This window comes from Sphaerodactylus townsendi, linkage group LG12 (assembly GCF_021028975.2).
Source record: "Sphaerodactylus townsendi isolate TG3544 linkage group LG12, MPM_Stown_v2.3, whole genome shotgun sequence".
NCBI classification, from domain to species: domain Eukaryota; kingdom Metazoa; phylum Chordata; class Lepidosauria; order Squamata; family Sphaerodactylidae; genus Sphaerodactylus; species Sphaerodactylus townsendi.
This window is the reverse complement of record NC_059436.1, coordinates 42777550-42797940: the sequence shown is the minus strand read 5'-3', so window position 1 is coordinate 42797940 and position 20391 is coordinate 42777550. Positions and strand designations below refer to the sequence as shown.

At 45.5% G+C, this 20391-nt stretch overlaps 1 protein-coding gene across 1 annotated transcript in view; it reads left to right on the top strand.

Moving 5' to 3' along the window:
• ASTN2 (astrotactin 2) overlaps positions 1-20391 on the top strand; it is a 271729-nt gene that overhangs the window by 88080 nt on the left and 163258 nt on the right. Inside the window, exon 6 of the mRNA XM_048513440.1 lies at positions 18052-18317. Within this exon, the coding sequence (XP_048369397.1) occupies positions 18052-18317 (266 nt within the window). The remainder of the gene's footprint in view (positions 1-18051; positions 18318-20391) is intronic.

Here is a 20391-nt window from a genome sequence, read left to right as displayed (position 1 = left end):
TGGAGTAAGGGATAAAATGTGGGCAATAATGCAAGGGTTGAGCTGGCTTTGCTCCTTCCCCTCTGGTTCTGAGAAGCTCCGTGACGCAGAGTGGTAAACTCGGAGAAATTGGTTTCAAGGGATCAACCCATCCTTCCAAGGTCAGTAAAATGGTCTCCCACGTTGCTGACAAAAAAGTGTTGACTGGGGAAGGCAATGGCAAGCCACCTCCTGAATATGCATGGAATGTTTCCTGCAATGCTCCTCACCCTCCAGTGCCTTTGCAGTGGGGTCTCCTCGTGTTTCCTCGTTTACAAACAAGGAGGTGCCCCATTGCATGGCTTGCCTGCCCCCACTTCCCCGTTCAATGCAAGATCGAAGATTGCCAGCTGTTTGTTTAGCCCTTTAAATGTAATATCAGTATTCCTTGTGCCAGCCGTCGATCCCAGCGAGGAGTGGAGGGGGGGGGGGCTGCTCCTTGTAGGGATTAATGACTGGCATTTCTGTAAAAAAGCGAAACCAATAATAGCACCCGCACAATCTCGGCATAAGGAATATCGGCTACCAATCTTGATCCTCCTTGATCTGAGATTGCAAATGCCTTAACAGACCAGGTGATCGGGAGCAACAGCCACAGAAGGCCATTGCGTTCACATCCTGCAGGTGAGCTCCCAAAGGCACCTGGTGGGCCACTGCGAGTAGCAGAGAGCTGGACTAGATGGACTTTGGTCTGACCCAGCTGGCTTGTTCTTATGTTCTTATGTTCTTATAATATCAAAATTACATTTAAAAGTCTCCAAAAAAGAAAGAAAGAAAATTCGGCAGTCTTCAGTCTTGTGTCAGACAGGGGAGCAACCTGGAAGGAACAAACCCTGAAGCAAGGGGGAAACATGGGGGGTTCCCTGCTCTTGCTAACTGCAGAGCTTCCAGGATCTTTGGCACCACAAATGGGGTCATGACAGTTCGAAAATATTTGCCCCAGAGGAAACTTACCCTCACTGTGGGGCTCAGCACCAGTGAATAATCGGTAGTCATAGTCGTCCTGTGGGTCAATGATGGCGCAGTGCTTAAACAGGGAACTACCTTTACCCTTACCTCCAGTTCTGTGGGCTTGCAGTTGCTGCTTGTGTGGGAATTTGAGTGAAATTTGCAAATCCCAGTTGCCACCCTCTGGCTGTCTCTTACATTCTCCCTTTTACAATTAATGTGGTGGTTGTATTTGAACCTTCCCCCCATTTTTCCCCCCCAGTTGGAAATGTTGCTCCTGAAAGGGGCTTGCCTTGTGTGCCTCAGAGAGAGAGTGTGCCTATTGAAACCAGGATGTTTAACTGCCCAGTCAGTTGGCACACCATGTTAAAACAACCTATTGTGTCTCTTATCCAGTCTGACTAATGGGTGCACACTTGCCTGAAGGGCTACTTCCCCCCCCCCCCCACACACACACACAGACACACAAACGCACACATGGAATCCCAAACCACCCATCTGCAGCTGTTTAGCACCTAGCATTAAAGATTTCTCTCTGCACCGTCCAGTATTTGCCAGATTGGTAACTAATTCACCAGCTTGTTCCTATTTGGATGGAGTGATTTCCCTCCCTCTTTTTTTATTTTTTTTTATTGAGCATCTGCCTTCAATTCAGAACAAGCACCTTTCCCCCCTCTCCTTTTAAAATCTGTTCTCTCTCTTTTTTTTTTTTGTTGCACAGAAAGCAAAGCAGTCACATTCTCACATTTAAAAGAGGGAATAAACAAAATAAATATTGCTATAAAGTATGCACAGCCATTTATAGAGAGGAAAACAGATGCTTGAAAGCTTCTGGACGATTTAAGCTGCGTTCTTTGTCTGCTTGCAGAGGCAGAGGGCCGTTCACAGTGAAGGATAATTTATTATTGTTTCAGTTATATTGTCCTGCAGGTCTCTTTTATCCATGTGAATTTAGCAGTCTTCAATCCAGTAGCAGCTTTGAGGAGCTGTCTACTGCTTGCCAGAGGTCAACTTACAGACTAACTCTAATTTTCAAGGTGCTGGTACTGACCTCTAAGGCCTTACGCGGCCTGGGGCCCTCGTATCTTCGAGACCGCATCACCCCGTATGTCCCTGCATGACCCCTTCGCTCAACGGAGGCAAATCTGTTAGTGGTCCCTGGCCCCTCAATGATGCGGCTGGCCTCCACGCGGGCCAGGGCCTTTACAGCCCTGGCCCCGGCCTGGTGGAACACCCTCCCTCCGGCGGTTCGGGCCCTGCGGGACATCAGTGAGTTCCGCAGGGCCTGTAAAACGGAGTTGTTCCGCCGGGCCTTCAGAGGGACCAGCCGCTGAAATGGTGCCCCAGCCAGTTCGCCATCTAGGCTACCATCTACTGTGGCTCGCCACCCTCCCTCCTCCCCAATTTTTCCCTGGGAAAATTTAATGAAAAATGGGCTTGGTCGGACGCCTCCTATTATTCCTATTATTCCTATTATTATTATTATCAGTATAATGTTACCGCTGTTTTAAAGATTTTAATAACTTATTTATTGTGTTTTAAGTTGTTGTACACCGCCCAGAGCCCCTAGGGGATGGGGCGGTATAAAAATGTAAACAATAAATAAATAAATAAATAAATAAAAATAAAAGCCTTATGGGGTAGGGGTTGGTACGAATGGGCTCTTGCCCCACACCTGCACGTTTGCTCACATCATTGGTACAGGAAGAGGCACATCTGGCATTTCTCATTCCATGCGTGGTAACAGTCTTTGTTGGAAGATTTTGAGCACCCCCTTACTTGGTGAGAAATTAATTTGATGGTCCAATAGTTGCTACAGTCTTTGATTTTTCCCTCCCTCCCTCCCTCCCTCCCTCCCTCCCTCTCTTCTGGAAGTGAAATGCAAATTGAGTGTTTCTGTGGCCACTGTTGTTTTCTCACAATTAAGAAACAAATACTCTATAGTAGGTATAAAAGTTGGATGCCATATTTTCACTTTATGAGTAATATATTTTTTTAAAAAAAAAACATATTATAGATGGCATTTGTGTGAACTGATGGTTGAAAGCTTCCATGAGCCCAATTTGGTGGAGTATAAATTAAATAAAATAATAATACACATTTGCCATGTTGTTCTTAAGATTTTAATGGAATCTATTTCTGTGGCTTGGAATAGCTCAGCTGATGCCTTGTCTACTCCTGGTGATTTTTTCCCCCAGTTACTTTGAATGCAACTTTCCCTTTGCTTTCTTGTAACTGTGGGTTCTTCAAAAGTTTCTTCTTTGAAGGAATCTGTCCTCCTTTCATCTCCTCTGTGTAGTTCCTTAGTGTATTATTCCCATCATTTCTTTATTTTGACCTGTTCAGCGAATGAATTTCTGTGTTGATGTTTCAGCATGCCTAACCGTGCTTTAAATTTCCCTTTGATTTCTTGGATCTCTTGTTCCTTTTCTGTTGTTCCTTTTTTTTTTTTAACACGAGTTGTGTTATAATAGTTCTCTTTGTCTCTCCATGTTGGAACTCTGCATGTAGACTTCTGATACTATTTCTGTCACTTTTCACTTTTGCTTCTAGTCTACCTTTAGCAAATTTTAAGAGATTTATAAGTCACCGATTAAGGCTTTTATTTTCCTTTTTTTAGTGGGTTTTTTTGATAGAAATAGTCTTTGCATATTATTTCTTGACAATATCTCTGGTTTTAACCCACAGTTCTTCTGGTTCACATACACTGTTCATCGTGTAATCTGTAAACTCTTCAGGAAAGTTGTTTAAGTTGTTTTGGTGTTTTTTTATTCTGCTGTAGTCTAATTTCTGATATTGACAACCCGTGGTCTGTACCACAGTCACCTCCTGGTGTTGTTTTAGCAGAGAGAATAGAGCATCTGCATCTTCTTCTTCTCCTCTCAGTTCTAGCCAATCCAAAATTTCAAATTCAGGGAGAGGCTCAGCACCGTGACTCACCCCTGTGCCGCCCTGTTCCCTCCCTCTGATCTCAGCTCAGGGGATTTATGGCAGCCTCCATATGGAAGGGGCTGTCCACCTTAGTCACGGAATAATAGAGTCGAAAGAGACCACAAGGGCCATCCAGTTCAACCCCCTGCTGGAAGAAGAAGAAGAAAAGTTTGGATTTATATCCCCGCTTTCTCTCCTGCAGGAGACTCAAAGGGACTGACAATCTCCTTGCCCTTACCCCCTCACAACAAACACCCTGTGAAGTAGGTGGGGCTGAGAGAGCTCCGAGCAGCTGTGACTAGCCCAAGGTCACCCAGCTGGCGTGTGTGGGAGTGTACAGGCTAATCTGATTTCCCCAGATAAGCCTCCACAGCTCAGGCAGCAGAGCGGAAAATCAAACCCGGTTCCTCCAGATTAGATACATGAGCTCTTAACCTCCTATGCCACTGCTGCTCCTAGGCAGGAATACACAATCAAAGCACTTGCAACAGATGGCCATCCAGCCTTGGTTTAAAAATCTCCAAAGAAGGAGACTCCACCACCCTCTGAGACAGTGTGTTCCATTGTCAAGCAGCCCTTAGTGTCAGGAAGTTCTTCCTAGCATTTAGGTGGAATCTCTTTTTCTGAACTTTGAATCCATTACTCCTTACAGCAATCCCTAAGTCCTCCGGGCGGAGCCAGAGAAAACAAACTTGCTCCCTCTTCAAGCTTGCATGAGCATCCCTGTCAGGACAATTTTAAAACCATGAGCTATCAAGCTGTCCCATCCCTTAACCTTCTTCTTTCTTTTCAGGAGCTGAACACATTGCCTGATGACTCCCTAAGCCGCTCCTCTTAGGGCATGGAATCCTGACCTTTGACCATTTTGGTCGTCCTCCTTGTTCCAGCTTGTCAATATCCTTCTTGAATCGCAGTGCCCAGAACTGGACACTTTGTTCCAAGTGAGGTCTGACCAGTGCAGAATAGAGGGGTACTATCACCCTTCTCCTTATTTTTGATGAAGGCCTGGTAACTTGTGCAGACTCCGTTGCCTGCTCAGTCCTCTTGTAGAACTCCTGACTCTCACAAGAGGTCAAGTTTCACCCCAGTTTTAGCTTACTGCATCTCAGCCCCATCGAGATGCCATGATCAACTGTGAGGGCGAAGTAGCCTTAGTGCCGGCCATCTGCACGTGTGGCTAGTTCTCCCCTGGCCAGCAGGAGTCATGGGCGATTTCCTCACTGGCAATTTATCCCAGGATAGGCACCCGAAAAATCAAGGTTTGCTCGTGACCCACCCACTGCCGAGCCTTGGAACACAGATCAATCCCGGCTCTATCACCGCCCTTATCCCGCCTTCCCCCAAAACCTGGTTGCTTGTGCAACTTTTCTGCAGAGCACAGTACCAATCCAGATTTGTGGGGAGGTTTGGGCATCTGATTTGCTTTTAAATTTCCCGCCGTACACAGTGACGTAAATGCTTCCAGCCAATCAGAGTGCGGTGGCCAATCTGCGAAGTGCGCACAGTTTTTTCTGGTTTCGTTCTCTTTTCACTCGGCTTCTTGTGTTCTTCGGTCTAACGCTTAACCGCTCTGATGAGGAAACGAGAGAATGGGAACGCTTGACAACAAGACTCCCTAGTTCTTTGTTTCTCACGTCTGAGCGAGATAACGACTAAGCGAGAGGACGGGCCTCACTCTGAGGAGGGATGGGAGCGGAACTCTCCTGTTCCCGCCCCAGCACGGCACAACAGCCAATCAGGAGATGCCAGGCAAACTGATCGCGCGGCAGTGGGGATTGTTGCATTGCTGGAATCTGGGGCAGGCACAGATGTCTTCAAGTGAAACATGACACAGTGAGGACCATGAAACCGCAATTAAAAGGTGCGGTTTACTTTTTAAACTTGGATTAATCTACATTTAATTTTCAGTGGGGAATCGACCATGATTAGTCCCCATCCCAAGATTCAAATGTCAGTCAGGGCATCCAGTTGGCACTGGACGTACTTTTGGTTATTCCACACAAAGATGACATGATCCATGTCACATCTTGTCTCTAGAGCCTGTTACTGTTTGTAGTCTATGTACAGGCACACGCGTGGGTTTCTGTGCTTGTGCAGAGAGCATCAGTTGAAATTTGGTGCCTTAAAATGTCCTCTCACAGAGCAGAAAAGCTACATGCCCCAGATGTTACCACCCCATTCAGTTCTTGTTCAAATGCTGCAGCAGTATCAAGAACTCTCGTGTGTCTGCTGCTACTTGCTATTTTCTGCCGTTCCATTTTGCAGTCAGCATCCTTCAGGACATTTCTTGTGCATTTAAGCAGCCTAAATGTGGTAAATGTTACAAGACTTCTGCAATTGATTTGGATAGAAGCCGTAGGGCCCGACAGTAGCAGTGGATGCATCCATGTGAATTCATTCAAATGTCTGTCTTCCCATTCAAACATGAAGTAGGAACTCCTGGGTTTTTGGATATTCTATCCTTTCCTTCCATTGTGCAATGGCATTTTGCTCCCAGCTTAGCTTGGGTATCAGAAGAAAACTGCCTCAAACGAGGGAGTGCACAGAGAGAGGGAGAGAAAGAGAGAGAGAGGAGAGAAGAGCTCCCCTCTCCTCCATGCTGTGCAGAGGCGTTCCTCCCATTGGGCAAAGTGGGCAGTTGCCCAGGGCGCCACCTTGTGAGGGGCGACAAAAATGCTGGTGGGATTTTTTGAATTTTCAGTGTTTTTCCTGTTTTGGGCCTGCAGGGGGTGTAGCTTTTAGGCTAGCACAGGGGTAGGGAACCTGCGGCTCTCCAGATGTTCAGGAACTACAATTCCCATCAGCCTCTGTCAGCATGGCCAATTGGCCATGCTGGTAGGGGCTGATGGGAATTGTAGTTCCTGAACATCTGGAGAGCCGCAGGTTCCCTACCCCTGGGCTAGCAGCACCAAAATTTCAGGGATTTTTCAAGAGACTATCCTAATGACATCAGCCAGGTTTGGTGAGGTATGGTTTAGGGAGTCCAAAGTTATGGATTCCAATAGGGAGTGTCCCCATCCCCCATTGCTTCCAATGGGAGCTAATAGGAGATGGGGGCTACACCTTTGAGGGTCCATAACTTTGGACCACCCCAGAACCAAACTTCACCAAACCTGTGTGGTATCATCAGTAGGGGCTCATGAAGATACTCTGAAATTTTGGTGCTGCTATCTTAATAATTGCACCCCTGACAGCAGGCACCCCCTAAATTTCCCCAGATTCTCCTTTTAAATCCACCCACTTCCTGCCAATGCTTGTTTTCTTGTTTTCTTTCTTTTATTCTTTCAATGCCTAATAAAGGTTATTGTTATTGTTGGGGGGGGGGGGTATCAAACTCAGGTTTTGTCCAGGGCTCCAGTTTGCCTAGGTACGCCACTGATGCTGTGTTTTCATGAAACTAAAATAAGAAGTCTGCACCCATTTCACCCAGAAATGGGAAAGCACAACCAATAAACCTACATGCCTCTTTCCATCACATTCAGCCTTGTTTCTCGCTAGCCTTCTCTTGTTGCTTATGATATTTTTTCCTGTTTCCCTCCTTACCCAGCACTTTCTTATTTTTGCACCCTTGCGGTGCAGACTCTTGCTTTTCTTTTCGTGCACATTTTTAGACGACCGTTAAATCCGCAAACATGATTATCCCACAGTCCTCTGCTCTTTCTTTGCCCTCTGTGGGGGCAATGCATAACAGTGAAGCTATCTATAGGTTCATGAGTACAGTAGAGCAGAGTCGGCATTATTGGGGTGGGGAGATGGTAAGCCCCCAGTAGTAGAGGAGGAAGTAGCGCTTGTATGCAGGAAACACTCAAACAGAAATGAAACGTGACAAGTTTGCTGATGTGAGCACTCTCTTGGTGACTTTACCTGGTTCCAAAGTGAGATAATTTGACATTTCATGTTGTGCTGGAAACTCAGGTTTTCCTGGGACATATATTTGTTTCTTTAGTAACATACCTTTCTGTCTAAAACATCCTAGAATTTATGGCATTATACAGACATAAGGAAGGTGTACCTAATGAACAGAAAACAAACAATTAACAAATTCCCAAAGGAACCACAGTTGGTGGAAGTGTGTGTGTGTGGGGGGTGGGGGGGTGGGGGTGGGATTCCAGCAACCAAACAAATGCAGTATCCCACTCAGCTCCAAAGCCTTGTGAATATCAAGGTTTCTGCAAACTGGAAGAAACAACCAAATACTGGAGCCTCCTTCCACAGAAGGAATTCCACAGCTGAGGAACCACTACCAAAAAGGCCCTTTTCGCATAGGAGGGAGAACATGGAACAGAGTTTGGACAAGTAGGCACATAGTATCTGTAATGGTTCTCCAACTCTCCTGGTTTCTGACCGTGTCAGGATTTGTAAACATCAAAGTTGCTGTGAAACTAAATGGCAGCTGTTGATGATTCAATAAGGTCACCTCTTAATGAAAGCTGTGGGGAACTTACTTTTTTAACATGCTCAGTAATTGTTATGAAACTGGGGTGATTGCTGGGACGTAGCAGAAGCCTCACATTCATAACGGCACAAATGATCTGGGAGTGGAGATGGTCGGGTCACCTCGACCTGTCTTGTATTTTCATACATTCAGGAATGAGATCTCCAGGCAGGGCTTTGTCAAAATGGTTCCATAAGCCACAGGCAGTGGTGGGATTCTCAGGTTTGCACCCCTTCAGCAGAACCGGTTGTTAAAAGGGTGCTTGTAAACAACCAGTTGTTGAATTATTTGAATCCCATCACTGGCCACAGGCATTCTATGGAACGTCTAACATTTGTTCTTCTTTTTAAAAGAAAGTGGTTTAGAAAGTTTATGTGGTTTTAGAAGGGGGTGGACTCATTGGAACATAGCTTAGAAGAGTGACCCCCACCCCCCCACCACCCCGTCCCTGGATAAGCCTGTCTGTCTTATTGGGTTGCAGACAACCTGAATTTGAATTTGAAGTACCTTGGCATACTATACACATTAATATCATTGAAAGACACAGATAATAATAAGGCATAAACACAAATATTAAAATTTGAGTTAAGATTAATAACTTATACAAGGAATAATTTTTTTTGAAATGTATCTATTTAAAGGTAAAGTTTCCCCTTCAGTCGTGTTCGACCGTGGGGTGCCGCTGCAAGCAGTGATTTCATAGGCAAGCTGCTTTTGTGGGATAGTTTGCCACTGCTTTCCCCAGCTATTCTTCACCCCCGAGCTATGAGCTAGGTACTCATTTACCAATCAAGGAATGGATGGATGGCTGAGCTGACCATGAGTCAGCTGCCAGGATATCTGACCCACAGGGGGCTCGAACTCTTGACCGTGTGAGTGGCAGTGCAAGCACTTAACCACTACGCCACGTGGCTCCTCGTATCTATTTAGGCAGGCTTTATTTGTATTATTGGTGTAAAAAACTCAGCTATCAGGCTAGAGATTTTTGGATCGTTGTCAAACAAAAGAAATGAGAGTTGTTTCTTTTGATCCATGGTATTTAAGGCTGTACTGAGATGGATGGCAGGATCAGTTAATTTCTCACGCAGATCCCTTTAGTGATGGCAATCAAAAAAGTCAGTGAGCGATGGAATCTGGCGTCTCTTTCCCACGTGAACATAAATGTAGAGGATATGGAATGCGAAGGAGAGCACTGATGGCGGGAAGCAGTTCATCCCGGCCCTCATAACTGCTCGTACAGATAACATTAAAAATCTAGTTTGCTGAAATTCGGGGGAGGGGGGCAGCTGATCTATCCAGGTAGAACCTAAGCTGAGCAGACCCAGGCCCTAATAAGCCATATTGGGCTTACTTAATGGGAAAGCAGACACTAAGGCCGTGGTGGTGAACCTTTGGCACTCCAGATGTTATGGACTACCATTCCCATCAGCCCCTGCCAAAATGGCCAATTGGAGTGCCAAAGGTTCACCACCACTGCACTAAGCTATGTCTCTCACAGGTTTCAAAGAGCTACCACCTTGTAACAATTACCTCACCTTCCCCTGGTAGGAAGCTTTATTGAGACAAATTAAAAGCCTTCTGTACTCAGGATATGCCACTGGGTTGTTGTTATTAATAGAAGAGAAGTGTCTTGCCAAATTTAGCGATTGGTGTGTTTGATTATGACGTCAGCCAAGACCTGGCCTAAAGGCTTTGCGTTCAGTCAGCTTTTGGGGACCCTCCCCACTCCCCATCAGCTCCAAGGCTGAAGTCAGAATTCCTCACGCTAAATCGGAAAACAAAATTGTGATCAACCCAGCTCCTTTCAGAGAGGAGGGAGAATGCAACTTCACACATCAATAGGCAAACAGAGAGAATGAAAAGGGCACGGGTAGGACAGGCCCTTTTGCTGTCCTGATTTCTGTTCAAAAATAGATTAAAATGCAGAAGAGACAGGAAAGTGGTTTTCTATGTTGGCTTCCTGTGTGGCTACTCTTGCTAGTCAGCAGCAGTTGGAAGGAAGATTTCTGCTCAGCGTTCATGCTTTTGGACTCTCCTCTTGGCCTTTCATCTGCTTTTGGACCAGCCGTAACTAGCGTAGGGCCTGCCCAGTTCCTCCGTAAGTCATGGATGTCTGGTTTGCTGAAATAGTTCACCAGACACTTGGTCCTCCCTGCGTCTGGAGACATTCTAGCTCATGGCGGGGCGTGCGCAAACACATGTCTGAATCAAAGACTTGCTCCGTTGTGTCACTCCGTGTGTGTTTTTCGTTCTCTCACGGCTTGAGCCAGACTTCCCCCAGCTTTCACAATCCATCCAACAGACACATTGGGCAGCAAACTGAGCAATGTTTTCCCCCCTGGTTTGAGCAGGGTGTCTACTTTTTTTGTTTAATACACTCTGTATGCATTTCTTCAATCAAAAGTACATTTGTGGCCTCAACAAAAACAAAATCAGTCAACATGTATAAAACAGCAGCTTAGAAGAAGAAGAAGAAGAAGAAGAAGAAGAAGAAGAAGAAGAAGAAGAAGAAGAAGAAGAAGAAGAAGAAGAAGAAGAAGAAGAAGAAGAAGAGTTGGATTTATATTCCCCCTTTCTCTCCTGTTATTAGACTCAAAAGGGCCGACAATCTCCTTTCCCTTCCCCCTTCACAACAAACACTCTTTGAGGTAGGTGGGGCTGAGAGAACTCAGAAGAACTGTGACTACCCATGGTCACCCAGCTGGGAAGCGTTGGAGTGCACAGGCTAATCTGAATCCCCCAGATAAGCCTCCACAGCTCAGGTGGCAGAGCTGGGAATCAAACCCGGTTCCTGCAGATTAGAGTGCACCTGCTCATAATCACTATGCCAATGCTGCTCCTAAGAAGAGGGGGATGTAGGCTCGTGATGGTCAAGAGTGGGCCAGTGCATTTACAAAGAGCACTTTCTTATGTCACGCACACAGCTGTTCTGACCTAGCTGAAAGTCAAGCATCACCTGGTTCTCCAGCCAACCAGCACAACTTTTTAATTGTGTTCCAATAAAAGGATCTACCCTGATCTGAGTGGCCCAGGCTAGCCTGATCTCATCAGATCCCAGAAATCAAGCAGGCTTGTCCCTGGTTTGCACTTGGATGGGAGACCACCAAGAATGGGCAGGGCTCCTATGCATAGACAGACAATGGCTAACCACTTCTGGAATCTCTTGCGTTGAAAACTCAATAAGGGGGGGAGGGTCCCATAAGTTGGCTGTGACTGTCCCCATTTCCCACCACCATAGGAGAATTCACAGGCCCGAATCTTATCAAAGTTGGTTGCAAAGCAGCTACACCTGGTTGATGATTATAGGCAAAGTGCTGTGAAGTGCAAGAAATTATAATTAGATAATTATAATCAAAAAGTAAAGACAATCAGAATGTACAGGGGAAAAAATAATTCTTCCAAGTTATATTGCACTTTCAGTATTCCAAGCATCTAGTTGTGTTGTGCTCTGTATAGCAACCCCATAAGGTAGGTCAGTGTTGCTCCATACTTCAGTTCAGGAATGAACAGTGCCATAGGGAGGGGGAACTGCGCCTGGGGCACATGTGTGACTGCACCCCTGCCATGCCTCCGCCCACCCCTGCCCTGCCCCGCACTGGTACACACCTGGTGCAAGACACCCCCTCCCATCCCCTGGGCGCTACGCCACTGGGAATGAATATGAGAGTGAGGAGAATGAATATGAGAGTGAGTGTCTTGTCTGCCTTTTCAGGTCATGGGCATAGGCTCATGATCTCAGTTGCTATGTTGTATTAGCCAGCGTGGTGTAATGGTTAATAGTGATGGATTCTAATCTGGAGAACCGGGTTCGATTCCCCACTCCTCCACATGAGAGGCAGTTTCTCCCTAAGCTATTTACAATATGTTGTATATCTGCACAGTTATACCTGATAGAACTGTTCTTGATGCTTCATCCTGCTTTACCAGAGGGCATTCCTGGCACCCTGTCACGTGACTTCCTTAGCCGCTGTACAAAGGGTCATACCAGAGGAGTCTGTTGGATCCTGTTACCTCATGCAGAGTTTGGGCTTTGTCTGGAAACCCTTGCTCTTGCCCAGTGGACAGTCTTTGCCTAGGGATGCCAACCACCAGGTTCCCCTGCAATTACGCCTCATTTCCAGTCTACAGAGCTCAGTTCTCCTAGGGAAGAAGTGGATTCTTTGGAGGGTGGCCTCTATAGAATTGTACCCCACTGAGATTCCTGTCTAGGCTTCATCCCCAAATCTCCAGGAGTTTTCAAATCTGGATCTGGCAACTCTATCTCTTCCTGTAATACTGCCTTTTCTGGGGATTCCAAATAGCAGCAGCTCAGGATCCCCAGAGCTTCAAACGAAATGATTTTTGTTCCCCACCCGACTCACCAGTGGCCGTCACTCCAAAACTCCACTGGAGGGCAGCAGAAACTCACAGAAAGTACCCTGAAGCATATCATGCTCCCGTGGAAATCAACGAAAGATTTAGGTGTGTGCACTTCATAAACATCTCGTGCTCTTACCTACGCAGTTTCATTCTTTGTGCGTGCTCACTCTTTTTGCCCTCTGCTTTCCCTTCCAGGCATTTTTCATTAGATCACGATGATCTAGTCTAGCATCCGATCTTGGGTTCAGCTGTCTGATTGTTTCCAAGAATGGCTAGCTTCTGGGAAGCTACAGGCCACAGTCTTCTACTGAAATGTGCCCCCTCTTTCCCAGTATTTGGGGTTTAGGAGGTGCTCTGCTACTGCACATGGAGGCTTTGTTTAGCCTTGATAGACCACTTTTCTGTGAATATGTCTTATCTACTTTTAAAACCAGCTTGTAGCCACTGCTGTATTATAAAGTGGTCAGTTCCATAAATTAAGGCAGATGGCATAGATCATTCATTCATTCATTCATTCATTCATTCATTCATTCATTCATTCATTCATTCATTCATTCATTCATTCATTCATTCATTCATTCCAGTTCTCCCAGATAAAATGGCTGCTTTGAAAGGTGGACTGTATGCCATTATATCCTACTGAGAATCTTCCCCTCCCTAAAGCTCATCTGTCCAGTCTTCACCTGCAAATCTCCTGGTATTTCTGAACCTGGAGTTGGCAGTTCAAGAATCGCCTCTTGAACTGATCCATTGGACAACAGTTCTGATTTCTTTAGAAGAATCTGTACCGAGCAAAGCTATTTTGCTCATTCTGTGAAACGATGCACGAGTTGGGGGAGACTTTCTGATAACCTCAGGCAGGGCATTCCATAATATGGGATTCCCTGTTCACAAAGGGACATCTTAGAAGGTTTTGCTCAAAGGAGCGCAGTTGCCACACTGGAACATAGCAGGAGAGGCAGTCCCACAGATATAAAGGTCCAGTATCATTAAGGATAGAACCTTGAATTGAACCCTGTAACTATTTGACAGCCAGAGTGTCTGCAGAGTGGGAGTGATATGTGTGTTCTGCCTCGGGCCCAATAATACCTGTGCCAGGGCATTCTGTTCCAACTGGCTTATCTGTGTTGCCTTGAAGGTCAGACTATGGTAGAAGACGTTACAGTAGTCTGACCTCAAGGTAACGATAGCACGAATGCACATGGCCAGATCAGCTGTATCAAAAACAGAACCATAAACTGAGCTAAGTGAAGTGAATAGAAGGCCTTTTTTGCAGCTGAATTAGTTTGCTTCTCCAACAATAAAGCTGCATCCAGTATTACCCCTGGGCTCTTTAGTAAGTCAGAGAATGTTCAGCGTTGTGTTTTTTTAAAAAATTTCATCCCACAGGAAATCTGCATGTTCACAGGTGACACTGTTACTGTTTGGGGTGTTTTAACCCCCATATTTTTCATTTCTCTCTATATTATTTGCAAGCTCGGGTGCTTTTTCTTTTGGGGGGGATTGGACCTGATTTTGCACAGTTATGTACCTTATTTTTATGTGCCCCTCTTGCTTCATTTTTTTTTAATCTGCTGAGATGGAGTTGGGGGGCTATTGAATGCATGGTAGATAGGTTAATTAAAGATTCTGTGGCAAAAGTTCCAGCGCTTTATTAATGTGGTTTTCACTCATGGAAAGTACCACTTTTACTTACTCAAGTGTAGGAAAGATCTCTGCAGATGGTTTCATCCCTGGTCTAACACGAAGGAAACAAAAACCCTCCTTCTTGTCTTCTCTGACTATGTCCATGTCCCAAACATCTTTAGATTAAGCAAAGCTTGTTGGAAGTCACACGGTCTTTGTCACACTGGCTTTACAACCAGAAGGAGTAGTGAAATTGCAGGGAGTGGATTATCTTGCCACCTCCAAAAATGAATGAATGTTATATGGATAGACAGATGGACGATCAGTCTCCGTTGTTGAACAGCTACATAGCATGTCATGCATAAACCTTGGGTGATGTCTAAGCTTTTTTAGATGGCTCTTGCCCGAAGTAAGAGCTCATGTATCTAATCTGGAGGAACCGGGTTTGATTCCCCACTCTGCCACCTGAGCTGTGGAGGCTTATCTGGGGAATTCAGATTAGCCTGTACACTCCCACATATGCCAGCTGGGTGACCTTGGGCTAGTCACAGTTCTCTGACTTCTCTCAGCCCCACCTACCTCACAGAGTGTTTGTTATGAAGGGGCTATAAATCCAACTCTTCTTTTTCTTCTTCTTCTTCTTCTTGTTGTTGGAGGAACAGCAGGCCAAGGACAAGGGCCCTTTCCAAAATAAGAATGCAATGTTAAATTTTAGGCCAGTTAATACAGGCTCTCTGCAACAAGCTTTTGAGAAACACTGCAGTGGTTTGATTATCAGGCTAGGATTGGAAAACCCTGGTTCAAATCCCTGCTCTGTCATTGGGTAACCTTGGGCCAGGTATACTTGCTCAGGCTAGCCTACCTGAGAAGGTTGTTGAGAGGCTAAGTGGCAAATGGAAGGACAATGTAATCTGTCCTAAGTTTAAGGTTGCCAGCTGTGATTTGGGAAATACCTGGAGATTTTGGGGGTGCAAATTAAGGTGGGTGGGGTTTCGGGAGAGGAGGGAGTATAATGCCATAGAGTCTGTCTTCCAAAGTGGCCATTTTCTCCAGGTGAACTGACCTCTGTCATCTGAAGAGTAGTTGTAATAGCAGAAGACCCCATTACGGGGAAGAGTCAATCAGTCAATGAATCAATAAAGAAGACCTTCAGCCACCACTTGAAGACTGGAAACCCTACCTGATCTCCCTGGAGGAAAATGAGACAAGATCATAGATCGACCATGACTCCCTTCATCTGCTTTCTAACCCCCATCCAGCCTATCTGATTCATCTCCTATGAAGTTGAAAATGGGCCAAGACCAAAGTCAATTTGTAGTTGTCTCTCCAGGTTGGGAAATTCTGGAGATTCAGGGTAGAGTCTGGTAATGGAAGGGGTTTGGGGAGGGGAGTTACCTCAGCAGGGCATAATGCTAGAGAGTCCACCCTCCAAGGCAGCCATTTTCTCGAGGGGAATTGATATCTATGGTCTGGAGATCAGTTGTAGTTCTGGGACAGTGATGGCGAACCTATGGCACGAGTGCCAGAGGTGGCACTCGGAACCCTCTCTGTGGGCACATGCACACAGAGTTCATCATGTGGGGGGCGGAAAATCACCCCCCCACACACACATCTAGGCTGGCTTGGGCTACTGAGCACAATGTGCCCGCACCATGGTGAGCAGGGAGGACTCGGCTGGCGGGCCTGGTGCCTGTAGCTGCTGCCCGAGGGGTGTGTGTGTGTGCAGAGGAGACAGAGATGCTAGAGAGGCACAGAGTGGTGCACGTGGGACTTGCTGGAGGCTAGAGCAGGCTGGCCCAATGCTTGAGCGGGTGGGGTGGAGGAAGAGGGAGCCAACCAGTTTTTTCTATACTAAAACCTCAGCCTTCAGGTTAAATTGTTGGGTTGGCACTTTGTGATAAATAAGTGGGTTTTGGGTTGCAATTTGGGCACTTGGTCTCAAAAAGGTTTGCCATCACTGTCCTGGGAGATCTTGCAAGTGCATTTTTAAAGCAACAGGCAACTCAAACTCTGTGTCTGCAAGCATTCCCAAATTTCTTTTTTTTTAAATCCCCCATGGTATTTTATTGCAGTTGTTCAGTTCTTAAGCTTTTACAATCTTAGTCGTCTAATTGTCCATAGGTCCAGCTATGCCTGTGCATGTGGATCTGGATTTGTCTTTCCCCTGCAGCTGACATCTTGGTCTTGTGTAGACTATGTTACTATGCATCATGAAACGGAGAAAGCACACGGTCTGTCTGTTCACATGGTGTTGGGTTTTTTGTTTAGCAAATAAATATTCCATCTCTCTAGAAATCTGCTTCAAACATCTCACAAAGTAAAATTATTACAATAAGCAACATGGATAGTATTCATCATGAATTTGGTCAGACAAATAACACAAAACAACAGTCAGCAGCCTAAAATGATATTTGTGGATTGGTTCTCAGAATAGAAGCAGAATGCAAAAACTGCTGAAAGAGATGGAACTGCTCAGTTAAAAATCTGGATAAAAGGAAATGTTGTGGCCTGGCCCTTAAAATAACACTAAAGTAGGCTGCAGACAAACCCTAGTGTGAGGGAATTCCAAAGGGGAGGTACCACCGCAGGGCTCTGTCTCTTGTTGTCCACCTACACCAGCTCTTCAGGCAAGGGCACAGAAGGGCTTTCGAAGAGGATCTCAACTGGCAGGCTGGGCTGTACAGGATAGTCCTTGATCATATAGAAGGTCAGGGAGGGAAGATATGTGGTGGTCATTCACACCCTGTTCATGCTTTTGTAGGGGGAGGCTCTAATGTGTATTTTCCCCAGAATAGGATCTCAGGAATCTGAGTTCCCAGCCTAATTGTTCAGAGGAGAACTGCATGACGCTTTTAGAAATGTAGGATGTCTCAGAGCACTTTCGCACATGCAGAACAATGCAACTTCAGTCCACTTTCAGCACTTTAACAATTGTTTGCAAGTGGATTTTGCTATTTCACACAATAGAATCCAGTTTTAAAGTGGATTGAAAATGGATTGAAAGTGCATTATTCTGCATGTGCAAAAGTGCCTCAGAGCATTAAAAAAGCTTCTGTTCTCTCTCATACACATTTTTGTTTATACCCTGTCCTTCTCGCAGTGCATTTTATATCATTCTCCCCTCCTCCAATTTATCCTCACAACAAACCCATGTGCAGGTTATGTTTGAGAGAGTGTGACTGACCCATGGTCACCCAACAACCTTCCATGGCAGTGTGAGGATTCAAACCTGGATCTCTAGGATCCTAGTCCAACAATCTAATCAGTACACCAAGAAGAGGGTTTTTTTGGGATTTATATTCCCTTTCTCTCCTGCAGGAGACTCAAAGGGGCTTACAATCTCCTTGCCCTTCCCCCCTAACAACAAACACCTGTGAGGTAGGTGGGGCTGAGAGAGCTCCAAGAAGCTGTGACTAGCCCAAGGCCACCCAGCTGGCGTGTGTGGGAGTGCACAGGCTAATCTGAACTCCCCAGATAAGCCTCCACAGCTCAGGTGGCAGAGCAGGGAATCAAACCCGGTTCCTCCAGATTAGATACATGAGCCTCCTATGCCACTGCTGCTCCAAGCTGGCTGTCAGAAGCCCTTTGCTCCTCTGTAGATTTGCAGAGCGAGCAATTTATGGAGCACACAGCACAGAGCGGTAGAACTCATGAATCAGTGTGGAAGGTAGCCCACACAGCCAAAAATTTATTATTTGCTCTCCTTCTCTCTCCCCTTCCTCGCTCGAAACCAGAAACGACAGAACTTGGCAACAAGAAGGAGCTGAAGTCCATGCCATTCATTACTTACCTGTCAGGCCTGCTGTCTGCCCAGATGCTGTCGGATGAACAACTGATCACAGGTGTGGAGATCCGCTGTGAAGAAAAGGGGCGCTGCCCTTCCACATGCCACTTGTGCCGGCGGCCGGGCAAAGAGCAGCTCAGTCCAACACCTGTGCTTCTGGAGATTAACCGCGTGGTCCCCCTGTACACACTCATCCAGGACAACGAAACTAGGGAGGTGAGTAGCATTGGGCCACAGAGAGATGTATGAGATAGTCTTCCATCAGCCTGTTTCATTGTTCACTTATACCTTCTTTAGCTTTTTAAACTTTTGTTTCCTTTTAATATTTACGTTCTTATCTCATTTCCTTTATATGCCTATATCTTTCTTGGGGTTTTTTTTGCTTTGTTTTTTTTCCCTTTTCCCCCTAGCACCATGGTGGCGAACCAATGGCACTCCAGATGTTCATGGACTACAATTCCCATCAGCCCCTGCCAGCATGGCCAATTGGAGTGCCATTGGTTCACCACTACTGCCCTAGCAGATTCTTTTGAAATATATGTATGGCTTTAACATATCTTATCTTTGGATTGGTTTTATTATGTATGCTATTCTGTGACTGTAATTATGAAGATCAGTCAATTGATAGATACATGAAGGTACACTCATAACTATTTGCTAACATAGTTCACTGGCACTGCTGTCTCCCAACCCCATCTCCATCTCCCTATTACTATGTTTTTGAAAATATTCAAAACAAATAACTGAAATCCAGTGCAAAGTCTGGGCATATTTAAAGTAGTGGGTGTCTAGAGGATCCCTTTAGCGAGCTGAACAATGTCAGTTGGTGGCTGAAAAATTCTCAGCTGAAGTGGATCCAGCCGGAACCTATGGTGCACATAGCAATATATGTTTTTTAAAAAGGTAAAAGTTTCCCCTTCAGTCGTGTCCGACCCTGGGGTGCCGCTGCGAGCAGTGATTTTATAGGCAAGCCGTTTTTGTGGGGTAGTTTGCCGTTGCTTTTTCCGGCTGTTCTTTACCCGCTAGCTATGAGCTAGATACTCATTTACCGACCAAGAAATGGATGGATGGCTGAGTTGACCATGAGCCAGCTGCCAGGATATCTGACCCACAGGGGTCTCGAACTCTTGATCGTGTGAGTGGCAGTGCAAGCACTTAACTACTACACCACGTGGCTCCTCTACCCAGTATATGTACCAGTCATTAAAACATTTTAATTCAAAACAAAGAAGCCGAGGGCATAACTATTTAAGGACAAGACCCTGAAAACCTACATACTACCTATTATACTTACAGTTTGAATGCCCAGCTAGTCAGTTGGGATTAGGTCAAAACCTGAGACCCCTTCCATTCTGTTTCTCCATCTCTGACCCCTTCAATGGGTGAGGCAGAAACTTTTTGACACTTTGCAACCTGTGTGTATTGCAGAAATGCAATACCAGAATACCCACCAAAATGCTCGCTGATGGCTTATCTTCATCCTGGAGAGGAATGACTAGGGGGGGTACTACAGCCTTGGACCCAGTGCTTTTCAGTATTTTTTAATCAATGACTTGAATGATGGAATAGAGCACATGCTAATCAAATTGGCAGATGATGCCAAATTAGGAGGGGGTAGCTAATACCCCAGAGTCAGAATTTAAAATGACCTGGACAGAGTAGACAGCTGGGCCAAAACTAACACAATGAATTCAGCAGAGATAAATGTAAGATACCACACTGAAGTAGAAACAATGAAATGCACGTATAAGATTGGTGACATTTGGCTTGACAACAGTACACGTGAAAGGGATCTGGGAGTTTTAGTAGACCACAAACTGACATGAGTCAGCAGTGTGATGCGGCACCCAAGAAAGCAAATTCGATTTTAGGCTGCATCAATAGGAGTATGGTGTCTAGATTGAGGGATGTAATAGTACCCCTCTATTCTGCATTGGTCAGACCTCACCTGGAATATCTACGTACTTCATGCTCACATCAACAAATCCTCTCTCAGTTCAGTTGATTAATTACAGCCATAGACCAGGACAATAGAACTCAAAACAAAACATTACACAATGCACTACAGTAAAGAAGACCCTTTAGCTAATGAGTTTACTGACCAACGCCTTCCAAACTTTATAAGCACTGTACAAAACTTCACCACTGTGAGCAAGACTGTGTCGTCCTTATCAGCAAGCAAATAATTAACCAAAAAGTCCTCTGGTTGACCAAAATGATCGAAGAATTCTCTACAAAGAAAGTATTCTAATAATAGAAAACTAGCATGTCAGGGATGAGGCTGCTCTGG